The sequence below is a fragment of the Octopus sinensis genome, linkage group LG3, assembly GCF_006345805.1.
Source record: "Octopus sinensis linkage group LG3, ASM634580v1, whole genome shotgun sequence".
NCBI classification, from domain to species: domain Eukaryota; kingdom Metazoa; phylum Mollusca; class Cephalopoda; order Octopoda; family Octopodidae; genus Octopus; species Octopus sinensis.
The window spans coordinates 70,309,890-70,337,279 of NC_042999.1; the positions used below are offsets into that span (position 1 = coordinate 70,309,890).

At 37.6% G+C, this 27,390-nt stretch overlaps 1 protein-coding gene across 1 annotated transcript in view; it reads right to left on the reverse strand.

The window, feature by feature from the left end:
* Nucleotides 1-27,025, reverse strand: part of LOC115209675 (thiamin pyrophosphokinase 1) — a 29,241-nt gene extending 2,216 nt beyond the window's left edge. Inside the window, exons 1-6 of the mRNA XM_029778146.2 lie at nt 26,319-27,025; nt 12,372-12,449; nt 8,608-8,744; nt 3,822-3,911; nt 2,795-2,950; nt 1,090-1,201 (exon numbers count right to left, since the gene is read on the reverse strand). Coding sequence (XP_029634006.1) covers nt 1,090-1,201; nt 2,795-2,950; nt 3,822-3,911; nt 8,608-8,744; nt 12,372-12,449; nt 26,319-26,370 — 625 coding nt within the window. The 5' untranslated portion in view covers nt 26,371-27,025. The remainder of the gene's footprint in view (nt 1-1,089; nt 1,202-2,794; nt 2,951-3,821; nt 3,912-8,607; nt 8,745-12,371; nt 12,450-26,318) is intronic.
* Nucleotides 27,026-27,390: the final 365 nt, after the last annotated feature.

Sequence of the window (27,390 nt, forward strand, 5' to 3'; positions counted from 1 at the left end):
TTGTTTTTAGGAATTTTCAGTAAATTTGGCAACTTTGGCAACTACACACTGGAAATCATACAACTATGCAAAAACCAAAAAAAGATTTTTTTTGTGTGCAATTTAAAGGCTATTTAGCTGTCATTTTTAGCACATCTCACAATCACCTGATACCCTCCTTGTTTCTTTGTTACTCTGATATATTGATGTCTTTTTCCCCATAAACACATTCCATTTTTTTTTTTACTATTATTATTATTTATGTGCCCTTTTCAAGCCTAGCCAGGCACATGGGCCTGGTTTCTATGGCGTAGAAACTGGACAGGACAGGATGCCAGTCCATCGCAGTGTTACTCAAGAAACAGGAAGAAAGTACAACAGGGGTCGCCACCAGCCTCAAAGCCCAGTCTGGGTATCGAAACCGCGATCCTCCGACCATGAATATTGCGCTTCCACAAACACGTTTCATAGTCTTAGTCTATTACTGGGATTTAAAGCAAGAAATTCAGACTATTTTAAACACAGATTTTTTTTTCAAATTTCAAAAAGTTTAAGAAGAAACTTTTTCGCTTTCATAGTTGTATGAATTTCCTTGTGTAGAACACAAAAGACTGTAATTTTCTGAAAATTCTCAAAATAGAAAAGTTATATGGTGTGCTTAAAGCAGAATTCCACCATAAAAACTTTATTTAGAAGCATTATTAGTTGAAGTATTTCTTGTTTTAAGATTTCATCTAGTTTGGATCTGACATCACTATGTGTAGAGTGAGATGGTAAGACTGACTGTCTTTACAGTCGGCGAGCTGGCAGATACGTTAGCATGCCGGGTGAAATGCTTAGCGGTATTCCGCCAAGGTCGACTTTGACTTTTATCCTTTCGGGGTTGACAAATTAAGTTACACACTGGGGTCGATGTAATCGACTTAATCCATTTGTTTAACCCCTTGTGGGCAATAAAGAAATAAGACCGTCTTTACAATTTGGGATCAATTTCTATGATTCAGCAAAGATTATGTCTAAACAGTTGCTGGATTTAAGAGGTCCAAACTGTACTGAGTTGTCTGTTAGTACTTTTTGATCACATGAAGACTGAATTAAAACTGAACTTACCTAAATTCCATTTTAGCCCTGTTGTTGTTATGCTGTTACACACACAACCAAGAGGAATCAGACCACAATGCGCACCTCTGAATTCACTATCAACTTCAATGCTGTTATTTCCCTGTAATTTTAATTATACATACCAAGATGTTAAAATTTAGAAGGGTTTGATAAAGACAAGTGTTACTAATAGCACAAAAACCCATCAGTGTCAATTTAGAAGTTGTTTTTTATATTGCTTTGCGTTTCACTCTGTTGTACATTAAGCAAATGCTTCTTACTGTGGCTGCAAGCTAAACAATGCTTTATGAATGAAATTAATAGGTAAAAACTGAGAAGCCCATCATATATTTATGTGTGCACCAGTGTTCCTCAATCATTTTTTGCCTATGGACCCCTTTGATTCTTATTTAACTCTACTGGACCTTAAATAAACATTTGATGTTTAAAAATGTCCCATTATATTTTTATAGTTAAATATCATAGGCGTAGGAGTGGCTGTGTGGTAAGTAGCTTGCTTACCAACCACATGGTTCCGGGTTCAGTCCCACTGCGTGGCACCTTGGGCAAGTGTCTTCTACTATAGCCTCGGGCTGACGAAAGCCTTGTGAGTGGATTTGGTAGACGGAAACTGAAAGAAGCCCATCATATGATGTGTGACTGTGTTTGTTCCCCCCCCCAGTCCCCGTAACTTAGCAGTTCGGCAAAAGAGACCGATAGAATAAGACACTCAACTAAAGGTGGTGCTCCAGCATGGCCACAGTCAAATGACTGAAACAAGTAAGAGAGTATCATTAGGAATTGTATAATAAAAATTGTTTAAACGTTTTGTGTACCGTAGCAGTATAATCAATTTATTACAGATAAATTTTAACAGCAAAATCTTATATGGACCCCAACTGAGAACCACTGGAGCACACGATCAGACCCTTGACAAACCTCCCTACAATCTATCTCTTCCTCCCACCCATGTTCACCAACTGCTACAATCCCCTCACTCTCATGTACCAGCCTGCACATTATATGTCCCCAATGAATCTCTTCCTTACAGCATATCCTCCTAATGCCACCTTTCTTCTACCTGTGCCTATTCATTACACCCCACCCTCTATCCAGTATACTTCTTTCACTATCTCAACTCACCCTCTCAAATCGTCAGACATGCAGTGATGTAGTCAAAGTACACACACACACAATACCTGTCTGCAAAATTCTACCCACAGAACACTGGTTAGTGTGAAGCTACAGTGGAAGACACATGTACAACGTGTCACACAGGTTGATCTAATCTGAAACTAAGTAAATGCAAAGCAGATTTCCTATTTCCATAACTATGGTTTATCATCAAGTAGTTATTAAAATTTCGAAAAACTCAAGTGGCCAGTTCATTTTAGGAAGCAGAACGTTGTTTATTCCTTCTCGAGCCACGCCTGGCTCATAAGAGCCGTTTCCCCAGTTTCCTTGGCGTATAGGTTCCCCACCTGGACGGGACGCCAATCCGTCGCAGGTGAGCTGCAAGAGGAAAGAGTGAGAGAAAGTTGTGGCGAAAGAGTCAGTAGAAGTTCGCCAGGGCCGCGTGGAGCTTAGGTGTTTCGCTCATAAACACACATCGCCCAGTCTGAGATTCAAACCCACGAACGCAAGTCCACTGCTCTAACCACTAGGCCATGTGCCTCCACAAGCAGAACATAACATCATAAATATTAATACTTACTGTTTTCAAAAGGCATGTAAGATCTGAATTTGACATCACATATATGGGAACATATTTATCATATCCAAAGTTTCTGACTTTGAAGAGTGTGTTGAAATTAGCAAATTGCTGGTCAACTCTTCCTTGGAAACCAACTAGAACAACTATTCTCTCAACCTAAAGATAATAAAATATTAAAAAATAAATGGCAGTGTTTCAAATGCATCCCAAGATTTATAAATCTAACCCAACATACAACGATTGTTAAACTACATCATGGCTAAAAATTGTATAAAATTCTTTCAATGTGTTACCAGCATCTGAGGAGAAGATAACTGGTGGCGAGCCAGCAGAAACGTTAGCACGCCAGGCGAAATGCTTAGCAGTATTTCATCTGCCGTTACGTTCTGAGTTCAAATTCCGCCGAGGTCAATAAATTAAGTACCAGTTATGCACTGGGGTCGATGTAATTGACTTAATCCCTTTGTTTGTTCCCTCTATGTTTAACCCCTTGTGGGCAATAAAGAAATAAGATGACTGGTGTAGACTTAATGTTTCAAGATAAGGAAGGGTTGGAGCTGACTTCTGTATTTAGAATTTTTATTGAAAGGAAAATGTTTAAAGAACTGAGTGTGTGCAAGAAATCCAGTGTCTTGCAACATCAAAAATGATTATGGAGGAATGGATGGACAACAACAATGACGAAATTGTATGTCAACTAAGTGATCCTTTAGCATTCAAACTGGCCATAAAACAGATATTCTACCTGTTTTATGTTCAAACCAGTCAGATCCAGCCTCTCATACCTATATCATTCTAAAAAATAAACAAGTCACATCATCAGAATCTCCAAACTATGAGATAATGCATAATTAATTTTAAAAAGCGTGATTAAATAAGCATTATATCTGATACGGTAATCTGAATACTAAAAGCTTAAAACTTAATTGTAAACAGCATTTACGTTTTTGTAAAAGAAGCTGTTACAACTTCTAATCCCAATTAGTCACAACTGATATATTAATTTTAACTGAATTGATCGACTTACCTCAACATGATTAATTTTCCCAAAAACAATTCTCAGACATTTTGTAAAATCAGTTTCATCTTGATCAGGTGTTTCAACAATTTCAACATTCTGAAAAGAAACATCTTCACTGATGTGAGTGATTTGGATAGACATACCATAACTATTCAAAGTTAGGTTAGGCATGGCTAGCAAGACAATTACACAGATGAATGAAGGGGAAAAAACAGGCACATCATCAGAGATATTCACTGTGACGTTGAATGTGCCAGGGGCATATGTAGGTATTAGATATAGTGAATTTGCTTAGTTAATTAAAGTACAAGTCTATCAGAGACAGTCACTGAGGCGTTGAATGCGTCAGAGATATGTAGATATTACACTAGTTAATTAGGCAGTGCAATCCATTAGAGATGGTCCCTGAGGTGTTAAATATGTTAAAGATGTGCAAGTGTATTATACTAGTAAGTTAATTAATTAATTAGGTAGTGGAGAAAGGTGCTATTTCTAATTCTCTAATGACTGACATGTGTAACATCATCAACAGTAAGAACAAGGTAGATGTACCTGAGAGATGCTATTACGAAGGTCTTAAACTGATGGACCAAATCTTGAAAGTAAGCAGAAAGAACTGAGCTTTAACAAAATTAGTTTAACCCTCTTTTGCTTTTTTGTTACAATATGTTGAAATACACTATCTTTATTTACATTCGACGGATATTTGTCCTCATCTTGTTTGTTGTTAACACAACGTTTCGGCTGATATACCCTCCAGCCTCCTTCAGGTGTTTTGGGGAAATTTTGAACCTGGGTTCTCATTCCTAAGATATTTTTCGATGTTGTTGTTGTTGTGCGGGTAACTGCTTGGAATCAAACTCGGAATCTTGGGGTTAGTAGCCCACTCTCTTAACCACTACGCCATATGTATGTAATTCCTCGTCTCTTAAATATAGAACTGTATTACACTACCTTTGTCTTAATTAATTTTGAAAATAGTAAGGAATTTACTAAAAGGACTTTGCCATTATAACTCTCATGCTCGGAACTTAACATGAAATTTCAATGGTAGGTTTTTCTCTTTGATCACTTAAAAACAGGGAGATTGTACCATAGAAGGAAAGGCAGTCTCAAGCAGGTTGGTATCCAAAGGGGTTAAGATGGTTTGTTGAACAACAGATATTTTTATGGTGCAACAACCCTAGTTCTCTGCTAAAAACAAAAGATTGTACTTTGCATTTGTTGATCTTGAAAAGGATTTTAATACAGTCCCATTCTATGTAATACAAAGGTGCTGTAATTAAGGTTAGCATTGGCAGCAAATTCACTGGATGATTTAGACAGAGGTTCTCTAAGGCTTTTATGCATTACAGTTCTTGGAGCAATGTCATAGGAGTTTTGGATTTGATGTCCTTCAGAATGCTTACATGCTGATGACCCCGTTCTCATTGCAAAATTTGTTGAAAAGTAACAAAAAATACTTCAAAGGTTATCTAAACCCTTTCTTTGATAGCTCCGTGCTTAAACAGAATTTCCTTTTCTTTTTAATCAGAGGAGAAAAGGCTACCTCTGTAACCTTCTTCAGTGTCTTCTAGACTAATAGCAGGAAGGAAAGAAGTTCTTCTCAGACCAGAGACCTGGTCTGAGTGCTTACAAGTGAGTGGACTTCACAAAAGCTATCATCATCATCATCGTTTAACATCCGTTTTCCATGCTAGCATGGGTTGGACGGTTCAACCAGGGTCTGGGAAGCCAGGAGGCTGCACCAGGCTCCAGTCTGATCTGGCAGTGTTTCTACAGCTGGATGCCCTTCCTAACGCCAACCACTCCATGAGTGTAGTGGGTGCTTTTTACATGTCACCAGCACAGGTGCCAGGGGAGGCTGGCAACAGCTACGATTGGTTGTTACATTTTACATGCCACCAGCATGGAAGCCAGTCAAGGCAGCGCTGGCATCGGCCACGTTTGGATGGTGCTTTTTATGTGCCACTGCTACAATTTCCATTTGATTTTTATTTTGATGTTGATGTACTTAACTCAATAGGTCTCCTCCAAGGTAAGCACAGCAGGCCATCCTGCAATACAAGGTACTTTGGATGGGCTGGGGCTGCTATGTGAAGCTGGTGCAGGAAACAGCCATGAACTCATGTTATTTGTCAGGTCTTCGCAGTCACGTGATGTTAAAACTGAATGAGAGACTAAATTTATCAATGAAGAACTAGTGTATCTAGGACTCTATTACCTGATATTTTCATTTTCTTTTTTAAGATGACAAATTGTGTTTTCAGTGAAATTTGTCTACCATTCCAGCAAACAATAGAAAAGCATGCCATACAAGGAAGTCGCAACATATAAAGCTAGCTAGTTGGGCAAACAGACAACTCATTTCATTCATATTGACAATGACATTCCGTTATTCTATTTCAATACTTAAAAATAACTGCCTGTAGGTCATTGTCAACTTGAATTCCCTTAATATAGGACTTGACAACAGTCTTCAGAGACAACCAACTGAATGACCTGTTAAGAGTAAAAGAATATTTAATTATATATAGAGAAGAGTGATGAAAGTCACAATACAACAGAAGAAAACAAAAGTTGTATTCAATATTTCAGTTCAATTCTCCCAAAATTTTATTGTGTTGAATAATTCATCTCTCTTCCCTTTATATTTGTCTGGCAATGCACCAAGGAAGATGTAGGATATTGATTAAAGTTTATAGTAAAAACATACTAATGTTATCTGATACTATTTCAGTTCAGCTCTGACATTTTCCATCCATCTTTTCCACCCACTATTCTTGAGTGAGTCATTGAGGTAGAGTCTTCAGACATCTCCTCCATAGAGTCCTATCAGAAGCATTCATCATTAAACCTTCCCATCGGATTCCGAAGCATGATGGCCAACTGAGACTATGGATATTATCTAATTGTCTCATACCTCGTCTACCCTTAGGTCTCCTGCTGGTTGGCTCAGCTTGAAGAATCCCTCTTGTGATTCTTTCTTGTCACATTCTAATCACATGGCCATAGTAACAGAGTGGTGACTTCTCAATATTTCTTCTAAATAAATTAATCAGTCAGAAGATGGATAGTATCCATGGGCTTTGCAAGGCCTCCTTTTTTTTTCTCTGATGTCCTATGTAAAGAACTGGAGACACATGGCCTAGTAGGTAGAGCAGTGGACTCGTGGTCGAGGGACCGAATCTCAGGCCGGGCAATGTGTGTATTTATGAGTGAAACACCTAAGCTCCACACGGCTCCAGCAGAAGGTAATGGCGAACTTCTGCAGACTCTTTCGCCACAACTTTCTCTCACTCTTTCCTCTTGCAGCTCACCTGCGACAGACCGGTGTCCCATCCAGGTGGGGAACCTATACACCTAGGAAACCGGCCCTTATGAGCCAGATGTGGCTCGAGAAGGAACAAGAACTACAGATAAATGGGGACATGAAAGGAACCTGCGGTGAGGTGCAATATTTCTTGAAGGCTTGCAACAGAATTAATAAGACAAACTATATCACTGACCACACTTTTGAACTGTAAAAAAATCAAGCTATAGAGTCAAAAGCCATACCATGATGGGGAGCCTTTGTAAATGACATACTGTAAATCCTCGTGTATAATCCGCATTTTTTCACCAAAATTTAAAGGTCAAAATCCCTAGTGCGTACTATATACGAAGTTAAAAATGAAAAATATTTTCTAAGGAATGTTCGAGTCTCTATTTGCTGTCTGGCAATGTTTATTCAGACGCATTTTCTGATGTCGGGCGCGAAAATACCTTAAGCTAAGTCTGAAAGCAATGAAGTCATAAAAGAATCATCCACAACTTGCAGTAAGCAACATTTATTAAACATTATTACTATTATTTCTTTATTTTCTGCATACAAAATGCACAAAAAAGCTACACGTTTGCATTATGTTATATATACAATAATAATAAAGGACATTACCATATACATTTTTACAAACCAAAGACATTATATAGACCTCCTTGACTGAATTTAGAGAAGGGGTGCGTATTATACACAAGGTTTAGGCTTTTCAGAGGTAAAGCCCCCTAATAATTCACAAACTAATGACGTAGCCTACACCATACCTACAACATACCTGCCACACCAATAAGCTATAAGTACTACACACTAACCATTCTGTACTATGCCATATCCTCTCCATGCCTACAATTCCACATGATAGTTGCTACATGCCCAAACCCTGCATCTCTCCATTCAATATCTATTACATACTACCCATGCTGTATAACATGGTATGATATACTACACCATACAACTACATCACACCTACCACATTCCCACTATGCTTACTACATACCCATTAAGTCACTACAGAGTTGTGCAACAGCCAGATAATGTTAGATTTAGAGACACTGTCGACTTTGACATGGATAGGGGTCAATTGTGAAAGTGGATGAGTGGCCAGTGTTTTGGGTGAATAGCTTTAAGATTGTTGGACTACTCTTTGGTGGTGTGTGTGGGGGGGACAAGAACAACAAGGAAAAGGAAGGAGGAGAGAACAATAGGAATTGGGAAGATGTGGGGGAAGAAGAAGAAGAGGAGGAAGAAGAAGAAGAAGGGAAGGAAGAGAGTGCCAATGATTATGGTGCCACTAATAACAATGAATATGAATACTACTACTATTACTACCTCTACTGTTGCTACAAGCAATCAACTAAAAACCACCAAATAACATGTAGGATTGTTAAGCTAGGTGGTGCAAATGTAGGCTGAAATGTGTGTGTGTACTCATCAATTATATTACATGGAGAGAGAAGAGAGAAAGAAAATTACTTTCTGTTGATAATGTTCTTTTACTTCTGGGCGGATGGAATCAAAGTCTCCTGTGATTATATCTGGCAGGAAATCTTCTTTGGAGAGATGGCTGTATACTTCATTTGCTGCACCATCGACAAATACCTTCAATACAGCTGAAAAACATAGAACAGAAATAATGATTTGTTACCTGCATATGGAATTTTGTTGCTGTAATGTTAATTAAGGATAGTCATTCTGTGACTGATAACCGAAATTAGGTAACGGACAAAACAGGTGTGACTGTGTGCTTGCAAAACTTGCTTCCAACCATATGCATTTGAGTTCAGTTCTTCTGCATGGCACCTTGCACTAGTGTCTTCTACTATAGTTCATGCCAACCAGAGCCTTGTAGATGGATTAGGTAAACAGAAACTGAAAGAAGCCTGTCATGTGTGTACCATCATCATCATCATTTAATGTCTCTTGTCTAAGCTGGTATGCATTGAGGGGATTGACCAAGGCCAGCAATTTCAGGGGAGGTGGTAAGTTGATTACATCAACTCCAATACTTAACTGGTTTTTATTTTATTGACCCCTGTGAAGACCTGTTGAGGCAAGTGAAAATCAAAATCGAAATCGATCAACATCAATGGAAATTGCAGCTGTGATACCAGTGCCGGTGGTATGTAAGAAAACCATCTGAACATGGCCGTTGCCAGTGCCACCCCAACTGGCCTCGTGCCGGTGGCACGTAAAATGCACTATCCAAACGTGACCGTTGCCAGCGCTGCCCCAACTGGCTTCGTGCCGGTGGCACATAAAAAGCACCATCCAATCGAGCGAGGTCGTTGCCAGCCTCGTCTGGCACCAGTTGAACCGTCGAACCCATGCTAGCATGGAAAGCAAACGCTAAATGTTGATGATGATGATGACCCCAAAAGGATGAAAGGCAAACAGCAGAATTGGAATTCAGAACATAAAGATAGAAAAAAAATGTCACTTATCATTTTACCCAGGGTGCTAATGATTGTGCCAGCTTACCACCTTAAGTGTAATTATGGACATTATCCAACCATCTTGTTCTTGATCTAAGCCAATGTCTCCTGCCAATCGGCTCGGCTTGAAGAATCTATCTTGCAATTCTTTCCTACAAAATTCTAACTACATGGCATAGGAGTGGCTGTGTGGTAAGTGGCTTGCTTACGAACCACATGGTTCCAGGTTCAGTCCCACTGTGTGGCACCTTGGGCAAGTGTCTTCTACTATAGCCTCGGGCCGACCAAAGCCTTTTGAGTGGATTTGGTAGACAGAAACTGAGAGAAGCCTGTCATATATATGTATGTATGTATGTATGTATGTGTGTGTGTATGTTTGTGTGTATATGTTTGTCCCCCCAACATCACTTGACAACCAATGCTGGTGTGCTTACATCCCCGTAACTTAGCAGTTAGACAAAAGAGACCGATAGAATAAGTATTAGGCTTCCAATGAATAAGTCCTGGGGTTGATTTGCTCGACTAAAGGTGGTGCTCCAGCATGGCCACAGTCAAATGACTGAAACAAGTAAAAGAGTAAAATACATGTCTGTAATACTGAACCTGTAACCCCTCCTTCACTGCATTCCAACTGTTTCTAATAATTTCTAAGGGCCAATAATTTTGAGCAGAGGTTCTTAGTTGATAACATTGACCCCAGTATTAGACTGGTACTTTATTTTATCAACCCTGGAGGGATGAAAGATAAAGTCAACTTCAGCATGATTTGAATTCAGAACATGAAGATTTACAATCAATACTGCAAGGCCTTCTGTCGTCCAACGCTCTGATGGTTCTACCAATCCACAATGGGGGAAAGATGAGGACCATTACAAAGACAAATTATGAAAACCATGAAGAATGAATGGGTAGAGGGCACAAAATATGATTTAAAAAAAACATACAATGAAATCATCATCATTTAATGACTGTTTGTCCATTTTCCATGCTGGCATGGGTTAAACAGTCCAACTGGAACTGGTAAGCCAGAGAGCTACACCAGGCTCCCGTGTACTTTGGTTTGGTTTCTACACCTAGATCCTCTTCCTAATGCCAACCACTTTAGATAGTGTATGGAGTGTCTTCTACATGTCACCAGCACGGGTGCCTTTTACTTGTCACCAACACAAGTGCTTTTCATGGGTCACTGGCACAGGTGCCATGACCACGATTTCACTTAGCTTGACATATCTTCTCAATCACAGCAAATTGCCCAGAAAAATGAGTCAGAGTAAGAGTAGGGGAGGAGGCAATCAGGAACCTTGACAAATTCTAGAATACTCTGGCTATCAAAGGCAAGTACTGTTTCCCAGTTGGGGGTTCTCTGACAAATATAATGAACAGGATCCAATGTAAAATGTTTGCATTTTCAGCTTTGGCATTTTGTAAATACAAATGTCAATCTGTCAATAGATAACTTCCAACCCTTTGTATTTTCTTTGCTCTTTGCTTTATTTCTAAAGTCAATCCTTGCCTTAAAAAAAAATCATTCATATTTTATCGTTTATCTTTCATTTGTTTAAGTCACTGGACTGCAGGAAAGCTAGGGCAATACCTTGAGGGGTTCAACCAAACAAATCAACTCCAGAACTTACTTTTCTCAATCTAGTATTAATTCTATCAATATCTTTTGCTGAACCACTACATTAAGGGGACGTAAATCAACCGACACCAGATGCCAAGTGGTGAGAGACAAACATAAACACACACACACACGGCATTGAGCTTAAATGTAGTTTTGTGGCTCACAAGATCCTCTGAAGCTGTCCAACCCATGCCTGCATGGAAAATAGGACAATGATGATGATGCAATGAACTTCCACACAGTTTCTGTCTACCAAATTCACTCACAAGGCTTTGGTTGGCCCAGAGTTATAGTAGAAGACATTTGCCCAAAATGCCATGCAGTGAGACTGAACCAGAAACCTCATGGCTGCAAAGCAAGCTTTATCCAGCAAATAAGAAATGATTTCCTCATCCTGGATAAGAGACTACTCCACGACAGCTGGTAAGTTTCTTAGAAAGTACCCTTTCCTATATTTACTCAAGTCATATAGAACTAACTGCTTTGTCAGTAATACATAGTCTGAGTGTAATGTGAGCTGATGACCCAGCAGTTGGTATTTTAAGTTGTTTTGCATCTCTTCCACCAATACTAAATAAGTAAAAACTAAAAAGATTTTAAATAGAACATAGAGGTAAAATGTGGAATACGAAGAAACTTGTGATAGTTTGTCTCAGCAGAAATAAGTTTATAAGCAAGTTTGAGAATTTTAATATCGCTGTGTGGTGAGAGGAATATGTTTCAGGACCTTACCTTTCATCTGAACAATGGGGGGAGGGGGAGAAGAGAGAGAGAGAAAAACACACACAGATGGAGATACAGAGAGACAGAGAGAAACAGAAAGAGACAGACAGAGAGCAAATGATTGAGAGTGTGAGAAAGAGACAGAGAAATGGAGAGAGAGTGTGTGGTGTTGTTGCTTAGGATGTAGACAAGTATATAGGAAAGAACTAAAATTTTAACCCTTTAGGCATATAAACCAGGCATTTTTCGCCCAAATATTTCATTAGTTTTGTGTTCAAACCAGCCAGATCCAATCTCTCACACCTACCCTACAATGTCATTCTGAAAATACAACTATCACATCATTGAAATTTCAAAGCTATGAGATAATACATGATTAATTCAGAACAATGAATAAATAAGCTTTACATTTGACAGGATAATCTGAATACTTAAGGGTTAAATAAAAGATAATTTACCTTTTTGCCATAAATATTTGAAGATTTTTAGCATTGGTGTTATTGGTTGGTTAAGTAGAATCAGCACAATCTTCTCATCTAGAAATAAAAAAAATTATAATTTCATCATCATCATCTTTTAACGTCTGTCTTCCATGCATGCATGGGTAGAACAGATGACAGGAACCAGCCAGGTGGAAGACTACCCCAAGCTACTCTGCCTGTTTTGGCAGGGTTTTTACAGCTGGGTGCCCTTCAAATTCATGTTAGACAAAACAAATCAAGAAGAAATATTTATATTTAGAATTTTATGCCAGTATAAATATTTAGTTCTTACATACGTTTTCACCATTGCAATTATTTGGATGTCAGCACTGGGTGTTCCAAGCACATTTCGATGCCTAACTGCAATGGATCATCAGGGAAACATTTTCTTGCATCCTGTTATAGAGATCTAATATCTGATATAATATCTATTGCATTCTCTAACAGAATGCAACAACATGTTCCCCTGAAGACCTACTGTAGTTGGGCATCCAAATGCACCATGGCTTAGTGGTTAGGAGTGTTGGACTCATGACCATAAGATTGTAGTTTCAATTCCTCGACCAGGCAACATGTCGTGTTCTTGAGTAAAACACTTCATTTCACATTGTTCCAGTCCACTCAGATGGCAAAAATGAGCAATCCTACAATGGACCGGCTTCTCATCCAGGTGAGGAATATATACACCACAGAAACTGGGAAACTGGCCCCATGAACCTATGTGACTCAGAAAGGAACTTATTTATCCAAATGCACTTGGAACAGCCAATACTGAATTCAAAATAACTGTGATGGCAAAACATATGTAGGAACTAAATATTTATTCTGGGGGTTATCTTAATTTTCACTATGTATGCTCTGTATGTCATAACTAGTAACACTGATAAGTACAGTGATTGACTAACTACCATACTGGAAACCAACTAGATAATGGTAGTCTATATGGAGCTCTAACCCATACTGTAATAGTTATACAACTAGCTATACAAACAAGATATTTAGAATTTTACAAATGATAAGGAATCTAGAAGTGGTGGAGGATTTGATTTGCAGAGTATGAAATGTTATGGCACAGCATTTTGGTCCCACTTATTTGGAACCAAAATTTTCTTATTCTAGTTGAGAACTAACTTGTAATAACAATTACTAGGCTACTTGACTACTAAACTTCATTTAGTTTCCTGCTTCATTTTATGTATATGAAATCGAAATCAAATTTGATGACTGGCATCTGTGCTAGTGGAGCACTAAGAGTACCATCTGAGCATGATAATAGCCAGAGCAATAAAAAGCACCATTTGAGCGTGATCGTTACTTGCGTCACCTTACTGGCACCTGTGCTGGTGGCACTTGAAAAAACATTCAAGCGAGGTCGTTGCCAGTACTGCTGGGTTGGCTCCTGTGCAGGTGGCACATAAAAAGCACCATTTGAGCATGGCCGTTGCCAGTACCACCTGACTGGACCTCATGCCAGTGGCACGTAAAAGCACCCACTACACTCTCAGAGCAGTTGGCCTTAGGAAGGGCATCCAGCTGTAGAAACTCTGCCAGATCAGATTGGCGCCTGATGCAGCCTTCTGGTTCACCAGACCTCAGTCAAATCGTCCAACCCATGCAAGCATGGAAAGCGGACATTAAACGATGATGATAATGATGATGATGATGGTGCCACACAAAAAGAACTTATTCCAGTACCATGTGCAAGTATGGTAGAATTAAAACTCAGAGAGCAAATTCAAAAACAATGAAACATTCTAATTCTGCCAATTCACTGCTTTACTTAAAAACTGATATCTATAATGATATCGACATTTGTTATCTGATATATCTGATATCAACATGCTCTCCACCAGAGAGATATATAAACTATTGTTCAGCAGATAAGTGAAAAATGATGAAACATGTTATTGAACATAGTAACCAAACAGCAGTGAGACAGAGAATATGAAGGACTTCAAAATGTGCACATGCACACACACATCAACTTCATCATCATTTATTTCCTCCTCCTCCTTCTCATTACCATCATCATTTAACACCTGTTCCAGGTGAACAGGAGTTGGACAGTTTGACAGGATCCAACAAGCTACAGAGTTGCATTAGGCCCTGATCTTAGCTTTGATATGGGTTCTACAGCCGGAAGCCCTTCCTAATGCCAGCTGCTTCACTGCATGTGCTTGTTGCTTTTTTTCATGACACCAGCACTACTAATAAGGTCACCTAGTAAATTCTAAGATAAAGAAAAGGACAAGTCTCTCTCACACACACACACACTCAACTGGGTGGAAATGTATTTGAGAGAGGGAGGTAGCTTTACATCAAGTGTTGACATTGAGATAGAGGGATAAGCATGAGTGTCTTGTTATAGAAAAGATACATAGCTACCCTGCATTATATTTTCCTTGTGATTACTGTGCATGAAGTTGATTTTAAATATCAATATTCATAAGGAGGAAGATATAAGAAAAGAAATAAAGGTCAACAAAGATATGTATAAAGTACATGGGTGAAGAGGTTATTCAGAAGGATTTCATTTTGAAATATTTACATGAACATTTGATAATGTACTTTTAATTATTTATCTTCTTAGATTTGATTAACAGTGTTGCGTAAACGTAAACAGAATTCTCACCAAGGAATTTAAATTAAAAAGCAAAAATAGAAAAACAAACCCTTCCAAAATCCCAATCTTATTTAACCCTTTCATTACCAACCCGGCTGAAACCGGCTCTGGCTCTATAGTACAAATGTTTTGTATTCATAAGTTTTGAATTAAAATCTTCCACCAAACCTTAGTCACAATTTATGTTCCTAACATTAGCTGAATGATAACTAAGTTATTTTACTAAATTCTTTGTTATATTTAAAGTAATTGAAAGAAGCAGAGAGCATCTCAAAATAAATACAGGAACGAAAAGGTTAATGACACATGGTGTCAACTTGACACAAAATTTTTTTAATTCTTGTATTGAAATGAATGTTTTTCTTACTAAATTCAAGGCTAGAATTAGCAGTGAGTAATCAGTCGCATAAGGCTGCAAAATCTTTTCTTCTAACTACTTATACTAAAAAGAAACAAATAGAAAGGACTCTAATAGAATAGAGCTTTAATATTTAACAATTTTATATTGCTATAAGAAGATATTTGTGAGTAGAATGAAATATACAATTCATTTCATTTTTTGCAAAATATTGTATATTACAAATACAGAAATATATATACAGGGTTACGGAGATGTACTTGCATAGCAAGTGACCCGATCTGAGATCATGTGCTGGAACAAAAACAATTGCAGCATGGAAGGTGTTTATAAGCCATTTAAGAAACACACAAAAACCGTTAGATTCACTTCAACATTTAAATTTATTTTGCCAAAATATTTTTGTCGCTTTTAGATGCAGCACGGAATTTTGTCAGTGAACAGGTCGTGGTCTCAAAACGACAAAAATATTTTGGCAAATTAAATTTAAATGTTGAAGTGAATCTAACGGATTTTGTGTGTTTCTTAAATGGCTTATAAACACCTTCCATGCTGCAATTGTTTATATACAGGGTGTTCAGGCTAAATTAGATTTTTTTTATGTCTCCTTTCTTCAGGAACAGCTTCATGTATTGGTGAACAGTCAACTGCATTGGAGAGCATAAAGATTAAAGTTGTAATTGAGAAAAAGTTAGCAGATGTGGAGAATTGGAAGCCATCTGAATATTGGAAGAGAGTTATCTGTATCATGTTGATTCATGCCGGATATCAAAATGCCAACATCATGACAATTTCTCAGTACTCTGTAAATGCTGTAAAGGCTGTAAGACATGACATGGCCATCAAGAAAACCAAGTTCCTCAAACTGTGATGGTCTTTGGGTGTGTCTCCAGTGAGGGTGATATCATGCAGCTCCACATCCTTGAACAGGGCCTTGGGCTTAATTAAGATGGCTATGTGAAGCTGCTGGAGACTGTCGTCAAACCTTGGTCAGGGAGGGTTGCTGCTGGAAGGCCATGTGTGACAGCAGGATTTGGCTCCTTGCCATACCTCCAGAAAGAACCAGAAGTTATCAGAGAATACCAACGACTTTACTATCCCCAATTTCCGGCCTCCTAATTCCTTCAGTTGTAATCCCAAATCTATACGTAGGCTGCAGCTGAGAAAGACACCGGCTGCTTTGCCTACAACACCAAGGCCAAACTGGTGGCCAAGATCAAAGAGGTATTCAAAGATCTTCCCATAGACACAACAAGGAACACATGCCAGGTTCCAGAGCCATCTTCAGGTTATGGTGGAAGCAGAGGACATCTACTTTGAATAAACTGTTACCTTCCAGCCATCATCTAGTGGATATTTTCTAATTTTTTTAAAATACTTTATTTCTGGATGGGATATTGTTTTCTTTTCCTTTTATGCAAACTGTCAAATTTAGTCTGCCAATTTTTCTGCTTTCCTCCCGCCCTATCTTTTTTCCTTCTTTCATTTCCATTTTGTCTGTTGTTCTTTCTTTCTTTCTTTACTTCTTTCTCTTTATTATCCTTTGTTTTCTATCTGTATCAAAATAAGTTGTCATTTTCTAGGTATGCCTAGACATTGAACATTGATTCTGTCTGTCTTTCTCACTCTATATCTTTCTTATATATAGAGAGACAAAGAGAGGTGAAAGAATGAGACAGGGAGAGAGTCTAAAGACAATTCATTATTTATTCAACAACAACGCAACAATTGACTGATTAACAATTATGGCTGTTTTGATAACTGGTAAAGCAAACAATGTAACAACCTTATTTTATCTAGATTTAATAGCAATTATAGAGTTATTTTTTGGTGTGGTAGGAGTGAGTGTTCAGTATGTCTCATGAAATTGTAGATCTGCACCAGGAAAACCTGCAATTGCCCATGCATGCAAGTCTCCCCCTCTCTATGCTACCAATATTGTCCATGAGAAAGGCAAAGGGCTGACACAGCTTAGTACTGGCATCAACATCATCATCATCGTTTAACGTCCGCTTTCCATGCTAGCATGGGTTGGATGATTTGACTGTGGTCTGGCAAACCAGATGGCCACACCAGGCTCCAATCTTGATCTGGCAGAGTTTCTACAGCTGGATGCCCTTTTCCTAATGCCAACCACTTTGAGAGTGTAGTGGGTGCTTTTACGTGCCACCGACACAGGGGCCAGTCAGGCGGTACTGGCAATGACCTCGCTCAAATGTTTTGTGTGTGTGTGTGTGTGAAGTCCCTCATAAACACACACATGTATATACAGTTACACTCACACACACCACAGTCTGTCATGGTAGGTTTTTCTTTTAGAAAAGTGGTTTTCAACCATTTTTTTACCTGTGGACCACTTTGGTGCCTATTTTACTCAGGTGGACCCCCATAACCATTTGACATTTTAAAAATAAAATCCTATTTTATTTTTATAATTAGGAATCATATTAGAAAATTTTTATTAATATATTTCATATATTGTAGAGGTATAACCAATTTATTGCACATAAGCTTTAACAAAAACAATTTTATATGGGTCCCCAAGGGTCATATGGACCCCCGGTTGAGAACCACTGTTTTAGAAAGAAAGAAAGAGAGAGAGAGAGAGAGAGAGAGAAAGAGAGAAAGAGAAAGAAAGAAAGAAAGAGAGAGAGAGAGAGAGAAGAAGGAAGGAAGGAAGGAAGGAATTTTAGGTTGATGAATAAGATAAGCAGATGTGTAAGTGATTGGTGGACTTAGATGGGTTGGTAAGTGGATACACATTAGATATATATATATAAAAAAAAAAGTATAAACATAAACTAAAATGCTTAAAATATTAGTCATTGTGCAAATGCTCTTTCCTCACTGCACTAGTATTTCTATTCAGAATTTATATGCTTTGCAATAAATATATACACTTCTACTTGACTGAAGGTTTTTCATGCAGGTGGCATCACTGAGCAGCTCTTCTCAATGTTTTGTTGTTGGTGTTATTTTTAGAGATGGTGAATGGGTGGATGGATAGACGAATGGATTTTAATAAAAACAATATAAAATATAGAGATGTACTTGCATAGCAAGTGACCTGATCTGAGATCGTGTGCTGGAACGAAAACAATTGCAGCGTGGAATGTGTTTATAAGCCATTTAAGAAACACACAAAAAATTTCATGCAGGTGGCATCACTGAGCAGTTCTTCTCAATGTTTTGTTGTTGGTGTTATTTTTAGAGAACTGCTCAGTGATGCACCTACATGAAATTTTTTGTGTGTTTCTTAAATGGCTTATAAACACATTCCACGCTGCAATTGTTTTTGTTCCAGCACACAATCTCAGATTAGGTCACTTGCTATGCAAGTACATCTCTATATTTTATATTGTTTTTATTAAAATCCATTCGTCTATCCATCCACCCATTCACCATCTCTAAAAATAACACCAACAACAAAACATTGAGAAGAGCTGCTCAGTGATGCCACCTGCATGAAAAACCTTCAGTCAAGTAGAAGTGTATATATTTATTGCAAAGCATATAAATTCTGAATAGAAATACTAGTGCAGTGAGGAAAGAGCATTTGCACAATGACTAATATTTTAAGCATTTTAGTTTATGTTTATACTTTTTTTTTTGACAAATTTAAATGTTTAAGTGAATCTAACGGTTTTTGTGTGTTTCTTAAATGGCTTATAAACACCTTCCACACTGCAATATAAAATATAGTTATAAAATAATATTTATCAATATCTTTAACTAATTACGAGGAGGTGCTGAAATGTTCTTGGCTTTATGGGTATTGCAAAAGACCTGGTTGGCACTCCAACCTTCCAAGTTCTTTTACAGAACTTAGTAAAACTGAAGGACTGCTGCAATAAATATGTGAATCGGAGAGGAGAATATATTGGGTCAACTTGACATCCGCATCTTATCCAAGCACTCAAAAGACCCAACACTCAGACAAATACGGGAGTATGTCCTTATAAATGAAACCTCCCCAATACTAAATAGGAAATATACACAGTAAATACCATACCTCCATACCCACAGTTTACACAGGTAGAGTAGAATAGTTAGTGGACTGTTAGGTAGATAAATGTATGTATGTATGTGGGTGTGAGTGTATGCACTTTTTTTTTCTGTATGTAAGCATATAGATATGTAAATAAACAGATCAATATACAGACAGATAAGTATATAGACTATATGAACAGACACATATGGAGACACGGATCCACACATACAAAAATGCACATCCATACAAACATGGTACATAGTTGCATAACACACACACAGGCATTCACACACAAGGAGACAGAGGTGCATACATAAACAAACACATGCTCACACACACATACATAGAAAATACACAAACACGGACATGCAAGCACATAAATATGCAGGATACGTACATACAGATGCACACACATATATACATATGCACACACACAAATATATACATACATAAACATGCAAACACACACATACATACGTACATGCATGCATGTATAGGCACACACACACACACACTGACCCACAAACAAACAAAAGGGAGCGCAGTGTAAATAAAGGACAGAGTCAAAACTATTGAAAAGGTTGCAAGACGCAATGAAAATTTTAGGAAAATAAAAATAAGTGGAAATTTTACCGGTGAGTGTGTTAAATAATAAAGCACAAAAAGAAAATGACTCTCCCCAGACACAAATGAAGACATGTTAACAGAAATAGAAAATCCTATAAAATTCAGTTTTCCTATGATTATATATATATAATCATCATCATTAAACATCTATTTACCATGCTGTCATGGGCTGGATTGTTTGACAAGAACTGGTAAGTCAGAAGACCACACCAAGTTCTGCCGTCTACTTTGGAATGGTTTCTTATTTCTTTATTGCCCACAAGCAGCTAAACATAGAGGGGACAAACAAAGGGATTAAGTCGATTACATTGACCCCAGTGCATAACTGGTACTTAATTTATCGACTCCGAAGGGATGAAAGGCAAAGTCACCCTCGGTGGAATTTGAACTCAGAATATAACAGTAGACGAAATACCGCTAAGCATTTTGCCCGGCGTGCTAACGTTTTTCTGCCAGTTCACCGCCTATTTTGGAATGGTTTTTATGGCTGAATGCCCTTCCTAATGCCAACCACTTTATCCAGTGCACAAAACTCTCAGCCCTTGAGTTACTCTGTTGCTTCTGCTATATATATATATATACAAATATATATATATGTGTATGTATGTACAAGCACAGACATGGCTGTGTGGTAAGAAGTTTGCTTTCCAACTACATGCTTCCGGGTTCAATCCCACTGCATGGTACCTTGTGCTTCTACTATAGCCTTGGGCTGACCAATACCTTGAGAGTGGATTTGATAGATGGAACCTGAAAGAAGCCTGTCATATATAAAGAAAGTCACAAATGACCTGTCCTTTTTGTGTCCTGTATTTTTTGTTTCCTGTCCTAATTGTTGTCTTACCTGTCTGCAGTTTGTCTCAATGTTTTGTTGTCCTCTATTGCATTTTTGTTCCATTTTTTTATATTTATATATACATATAGCAGCGTACATACACACACACCAGAGTACCACACATTTGCTCCACAGACACAACCACACGCATACACACACACTTCAAACTACCAGTTAAACATCTTTCTACTGACCTTTCTCCTATGCACATGTGAAGGGAGACACACAAAAGACAGCCACTCCTACCAAAAATTCCCACTGTAAATTCTTCCTATGACATTAAGCGCAACACAAAGTCCACTCACACACACACACACATGTTATTATTAGACACACACACACATACACCTGCATGCACACATATAACCACACATACACATATCTCATTCTCTTGCACTCTCCTGTCTTAAAAATAACTTTTTCTTCACCCATTCCCTTCCTGTCATTCCAAAATGTAAACGCATGTGTATCATTGGTGATTTTCTTCCTCTGTCTTCCCTTCTTTTGGACTTTGCTCTATTTCTGAAGAAGAGCAAGGCTCAAAACGTTAAATCCTCCTTCTTTCCTGAGTGTCTGATAATACAGTACTTGTACCATGTCCTCGTGTTATTGCTTTTTCTTGTTTGTTCAGATTCACTATATATATATATATATATATATATATATATATATATATATATGTATATATACACATATGTATGTGTATATATATATACATATGTATGTATGTGTGTGTATATATATATATATATATATACATATGTATGTATGTGTGTGTGTATATATATATATATATAATATATATATATATATATACATACATATGTGTGTGTGTATATATATATATATATATCTACGTGTGTATGTCTTTGTGTCAAGGTTTGTCCCCTCATTAATACTTGACAAGCAGTGTTGGTGTGTTTACATCCCCATAACTTAGCGGTTTGGCAAAAGAGACCGATAGAATAAGTCCTGAGGTCGATTTGTTTGACTAAAACCCTTCAAGGCGGTGCTCCAACATGGCCACAGTCAAATGACTGAAACCAGTAAAAGAGTAAAAGATTGTTACACACACACACACTCATACACATAAACCTAATGCTAACCAGCAGAGAAAAAAAAATTATTTCCTTGCAGAGCTTTATCTGTTTGATATTCGAGCAAACACCAACAGTTCAAAGAATAATATTTGTATTATTATCTTTGTGTTGAAAGAATAGTTGAATGATTAGTGCAGTGGTTGCAGGGTGGGTTGAGGATTGATTGGTGGCGAGAGATCAAAGCTTATAGCAAAATTCAGGTCGGATGAATAGAAAACAATAATATTCTTTAAGTATTGTTTATTCATCTCTTCACAGGATAAAGCAGTCCCTGGATAAAAAGTGATGAAAATTCTCTGAAGAGCTATCATCATCATTATCGTTTAACGTCCACTTTCCATACTAGCATGGGTTGGACGATTTTGACTGAGGGCTGGTGAACCAGATGGTTGCACCAGGCTCCAATTTGATCTGGCAGAGTTTCTACAGCTGGATGCCCTTCCTAACGCCAACCACTCCGCTATATGTTTGTTAACCTTTGTAAAATAATGGAATGGAAGAGGATTGTGAGATATTTTCTTTTAAGTAGCTCCCACCCATCACAAATTTGAAAATGGACATATTGTCTCCTTTTCCTCATGGCCACTGGATGGACTGAACTACAAAATGATGATGATGGTGACACGTAAAACGCACCCACTTGGTGTTAGGAAGGGCATCCAGCTGTAGAAACACTGCCAGATCAACCTCTAATTATATATATATGTATGTATATATGACAGGCTTCTTTCAGTTTCTGTCTACCAAATCCATATATATATTATCATCATCATACAATGTTTCCATGCTCATATTTATTGAGGGGGATTTTCTATAGCTAGATGCCCTCCCTGTCACCAACCTCTCCTGTTTTGAAGTAAAGTAAGATCACCCCATAACCAAACATATTTCACAAAATATTAGAGACGAAGGACACTGGTAGCATGACAATGATGCCAATTTACAATTATCATATGATGTCAATGTAAGGAGACACAAACACACATCCCTGTGCCGGTGGCACGTAAAAAGCACCATACGAACATGGCCGATGCCAGCGCCGCCTTGACTGGCTTCCAAGCCGGTGGCACGTAAAAAGCACCAACTGATCATGGCCGTTGCCAGGTTGCCAGCCTCGCCTGTCCCTGTGCCGGTGGCACGTAAAACGCACCCACTACACTCACAGAGTGGTTGACGCTAGGAAGGGCATCCAGCTGTAGAAACACTGCCAGATCAGACTGGACCCTGGTGCAGCCTTCTGGCTTCCCAGACCCCAGTCGAACCGTCCAACCCGTGCTAGCATGGAAAACGGACGTTAAACGATGATGATAATATATACATATAACAGGCTTCTTCAGTTTCCATCTACTAAATACACTCACAAGTCTGTGGTGAGCCTGGGGCTATAGTAGCAGACACTTATCCAGGGTACCATGCAGTGAAACTGAATCCAGAAAAATGTGGTTGGGAAGCAAATAGCTTATCACACTACTATATATATATAAATATATATATATATATATCAGCCAGGAGTTCATATATCTGGAAAGAAGCACACTCTAAAACATTAACCCTTTTGTTACTATATTTATTCAATACAGGAATTTAAAAAATTTTGTGTCAAGTTGACACCATGTGTCATTAACCTTTTTGTTCCTGTATTTATTTTGAGATGCTCTCTGCTTCTTTCAATTACTTTAAATATAACAAAGAATTTAGTAAAATAACTTAGTTATCATTCAGCTAGTGTTAGGAACATAAATTGTGACTAAGGTTTGGTGGAATATTTTAATTCAAAACTAATTGAAAACAAGACATTTGTACTCAGAGCCAGAGCTGGATTCAGCAAGGTTGGTAATGAAAGGGTTAAAGCAGTAATACTTGGAAGGGTGTTAAGGAGATTAACTGGCAGAAACATTAGCATGCCAGGCGAAATGCTTAGTGGTATTTTGTTTGTCTTTACATTCTGAGTTCAAATTCTGCCAAGGTTGACTTAGCCTTCCATCATTTTGGGGTTGATAAATTAAGTACCAGTTGCATACTGGGGTTGATCTAATCAACTCGCCCCCTCCCCCAAAAGTTTGGGCTTTGTGCCTAAAGTAGAAAAGAATACTTGAAAGGTTGTTTGTTATGGGGGTCAGAGCATTTTACATTTATAAAGCACTTAGCTGTACAGGCAACTTGTTACACACATTGGCCAGAGATTTTCCTTAATTTAGTAGACAAGACAAAGACTTCCCTTGAACAAATAGGTTCAGTAAAATATTTAATAGGCACACCATGAGGCATCTATCTGAACAACCGAAATGAAATTTTTAATCCTTACCTACATGAAAGGAAGTGCATCCTATCATACCTATGTGCCCCAATGTGACTATAATTGCCAGTTTGCCAAAGTCGGCTTATTAACACCAATACCTGAGAATCTGGCAGAGTTTGACCAGAACATACACAAATACACTCAGACACACATACACCTTAACAAGGCAGACATACCCAATGGATCATTTTTCCACCATGCTGATGTTATTATTATTTATTATTATGTTATTATTATTTATTCAAAGCACTTGGGATAATAATAATTCGTTCGTTTATTGGTCACAAGGGCTAACAAAAATCAATTAAAACATAAAGGGACAAAACACAGGACGAAAGTTACAAAGGGTTTTGTCCGTTTGATAATAATAATAATAATAATAATAATAAACCTGTTGTCATAGGTGCCCTGGGAATGATAGCAAAAGGAGCTGATTGCAACCTAACTCAGATACCAGGAAACACCAAATTGGCAGAAATTCAAGATAGTGCTCATATCCTACGCAAAATACTTTCTATGTAACCTCAAGTTTTAAAACAAACATAATTTTCATAAGGTTTTTTTTTAGACATTCACTAGTACAACACTAAGTACAAAACCAAATATATGGCACCCTAGGCATAACACCAACATGAACTTCCAACCTGTTGTCTCTTGAGGTCTCTGGGTGAGACTTGGAGCCAACTTGTACAAATGTAAAGCAAAAGTCAAACATAGAATAATAATAATAAAGTAGATATGCATTTATCGACCGCTTGAATAGTTCCATAGACCCCTGTTCTTTAACCATACAGCCACGCCTGTGTAAGTTGCGAGTTTGCTATTTTTAACAGGCCCAAGCAAACACGAGTAGCTTAATAAATATATCTAATTCTTGTGCTGCATGGGGGATACGAGCGATGGAGAGAGCAGGTAAACAAAATTTGAAAAACACGAATGTTTGCATTTTTTTTCTTTTTATGTCGAATTACGTGTATAAAATTAACGAAAAATACCTTTAAAATTCAATTAAATGGTGACAGCTGTTCGAAAGACACGATGAAAAGTGATGGGGTTACGAAGTTTGAAAAAACATGGATTTTTTTTTTTTTTTGTCTTCTTCATGCAAATTAGTATGTAAGATATTATGATAAAGGAACGAAAAATACTAGCCCACACCATGCCAAATACCATTTTATTTGTGACAGCTATTCTGAAAGTTCACCCACTTAAGTACTGGGGTCGATGAAACCGACTAACACTCCCATTAACATTATTGGCGGTGAATTTTTAACAATTATTATTTGTACATTTTGTATTTTCAATTTTCAGCAGCATCGTTAAAAGCATTTAGCTGATTTATGAAGCTAATATTGTCGAAGAAACGGATAAAATTATTTTAATTTTCGGTATCTCCAATGTTCAAAACTTAGAAAACTAAAAAATAAAGTTGGAGGTTAGCGCACGATTTCCCTATTTTTGAATTATTAATTATTTGCTTCGGTAATGCAAAAAAAAAAAAGTTATTTTTTACCACTCCCTTCTTTTAGAATTACGCTGCTTAATTCAAAGATTACTAATTGACAACTACAAGTAGCATATATGGAAGTTGATTCAAGTCATTATACCAGGAAAACAAAACCATTATTGTTGTATAGCTCTAGCTTAAAAATAATGATAATAAAAGCTTGCTTAATGTTGCTCTATTTCTTGAACAGAAAAAGGGGGCAAAAATGTAAACATAATACATGCTTGACTGTCGTTCAGGAGGGAAAGTTTCTTATCGACGTGGTAGGGTTGACAGAAGGAATCTTTACCAAGTTTAAATAATTCAACAATGTAATGATAAACCCTACGATTACAGATATCTCAGTCATGACCATCTCGCCTTATTTTATTCTATATTTCATGCATAATGTACATTTGGCAACATAAGCCAATGTTGTCCTTTTCTTAAGACAGTAGAGTGATTCGACTGACATTTCTAGCGGAACAAACGACCATGCAAAAGCTTCCCAGCGGATTGTGGACTAACGTTAGCTTCCTCACATTGTGTCTCGTACAAATCAACAAAATAAAAAAAAAGAGAGAATGAAAATTGCAGTGTTTACCATAAAAATCGTGTAGAGGGGCCAGAGGTGTCCATTCAGTTACTTGGGACATTTTGTAATGTGTACGACTGTCCCTATATCATTTAAAACAGATTGAAGGTGTCTTGTATTTAGTATATCCACTGCGTAGGTGTGTATGTAGTTCAAAACGTTATAGATGGGAGAATGCCGTTTTAAGCCCTCGTTTGTTTTATAAAGTTTCTTCAAGTAGTTTGAGTTAGAAGAATAAGTTTAGATAATAAGAAATACACGTAGATGCACATAGAGAGAAAGAGAGATACGAACACTATCTTGTTTAATTAAATGTAATTTTTAATTTCAGCTGCTATTGACACACCGAAAATGTCATTGGCTCTGTGAAGAGAGAGGTGGATGGGATAAAAGTCAGTCATGACCAAATGCAAACTTGTTCGGCAAACCAGACGTAGTTAAGGGTGTGTATACACACACATCTATATATCATATGCTTATAATTTATGTATGTGTGTGTACGTGCGCGCGTGTCTATGTATGCTTTGTGCGTGTATAATTATACGTATGTATCTATGACTAATTGTGTTTCAGTTAAAAAATAAATAAAATAAACCTCATTTTATGAGTCGTGAGCTTATTGGCGATTATTACCGACTTGTGCCGAATGATTTGTTTACGTTTCACTTTCAATATCTTTTTGTCTTTTACATGTTTCGGTCTTTGGACTATGGCCATGCTAGGGCACCGCCTTCAAGAGTTTTAGTCGAACGAATCGACTCCAGCATTCATTTTCTTAAGCTTGGTACTTATTCTATCAGTTTTTTTTGCCGAACCGCTAAGTTGCGAGGACGCAAACACCGGTTGTCAAGCAACGGTGGACACACACACACACACACACATATATATATATATATATATATGTTATTAAGTTGGCTATCCGCAATTTAAAAATCAAAAGGTAAAAATACAAACATCACTAAAGTGACTAAGTGTGCAAATCAGTACCAGCATATATATATATATCACCAGTTCATCAGATGTTGCTACACATCGCTGGTCACAATGCGTTCGCATTGTTTTAGCCTTCGAATGACGCCAC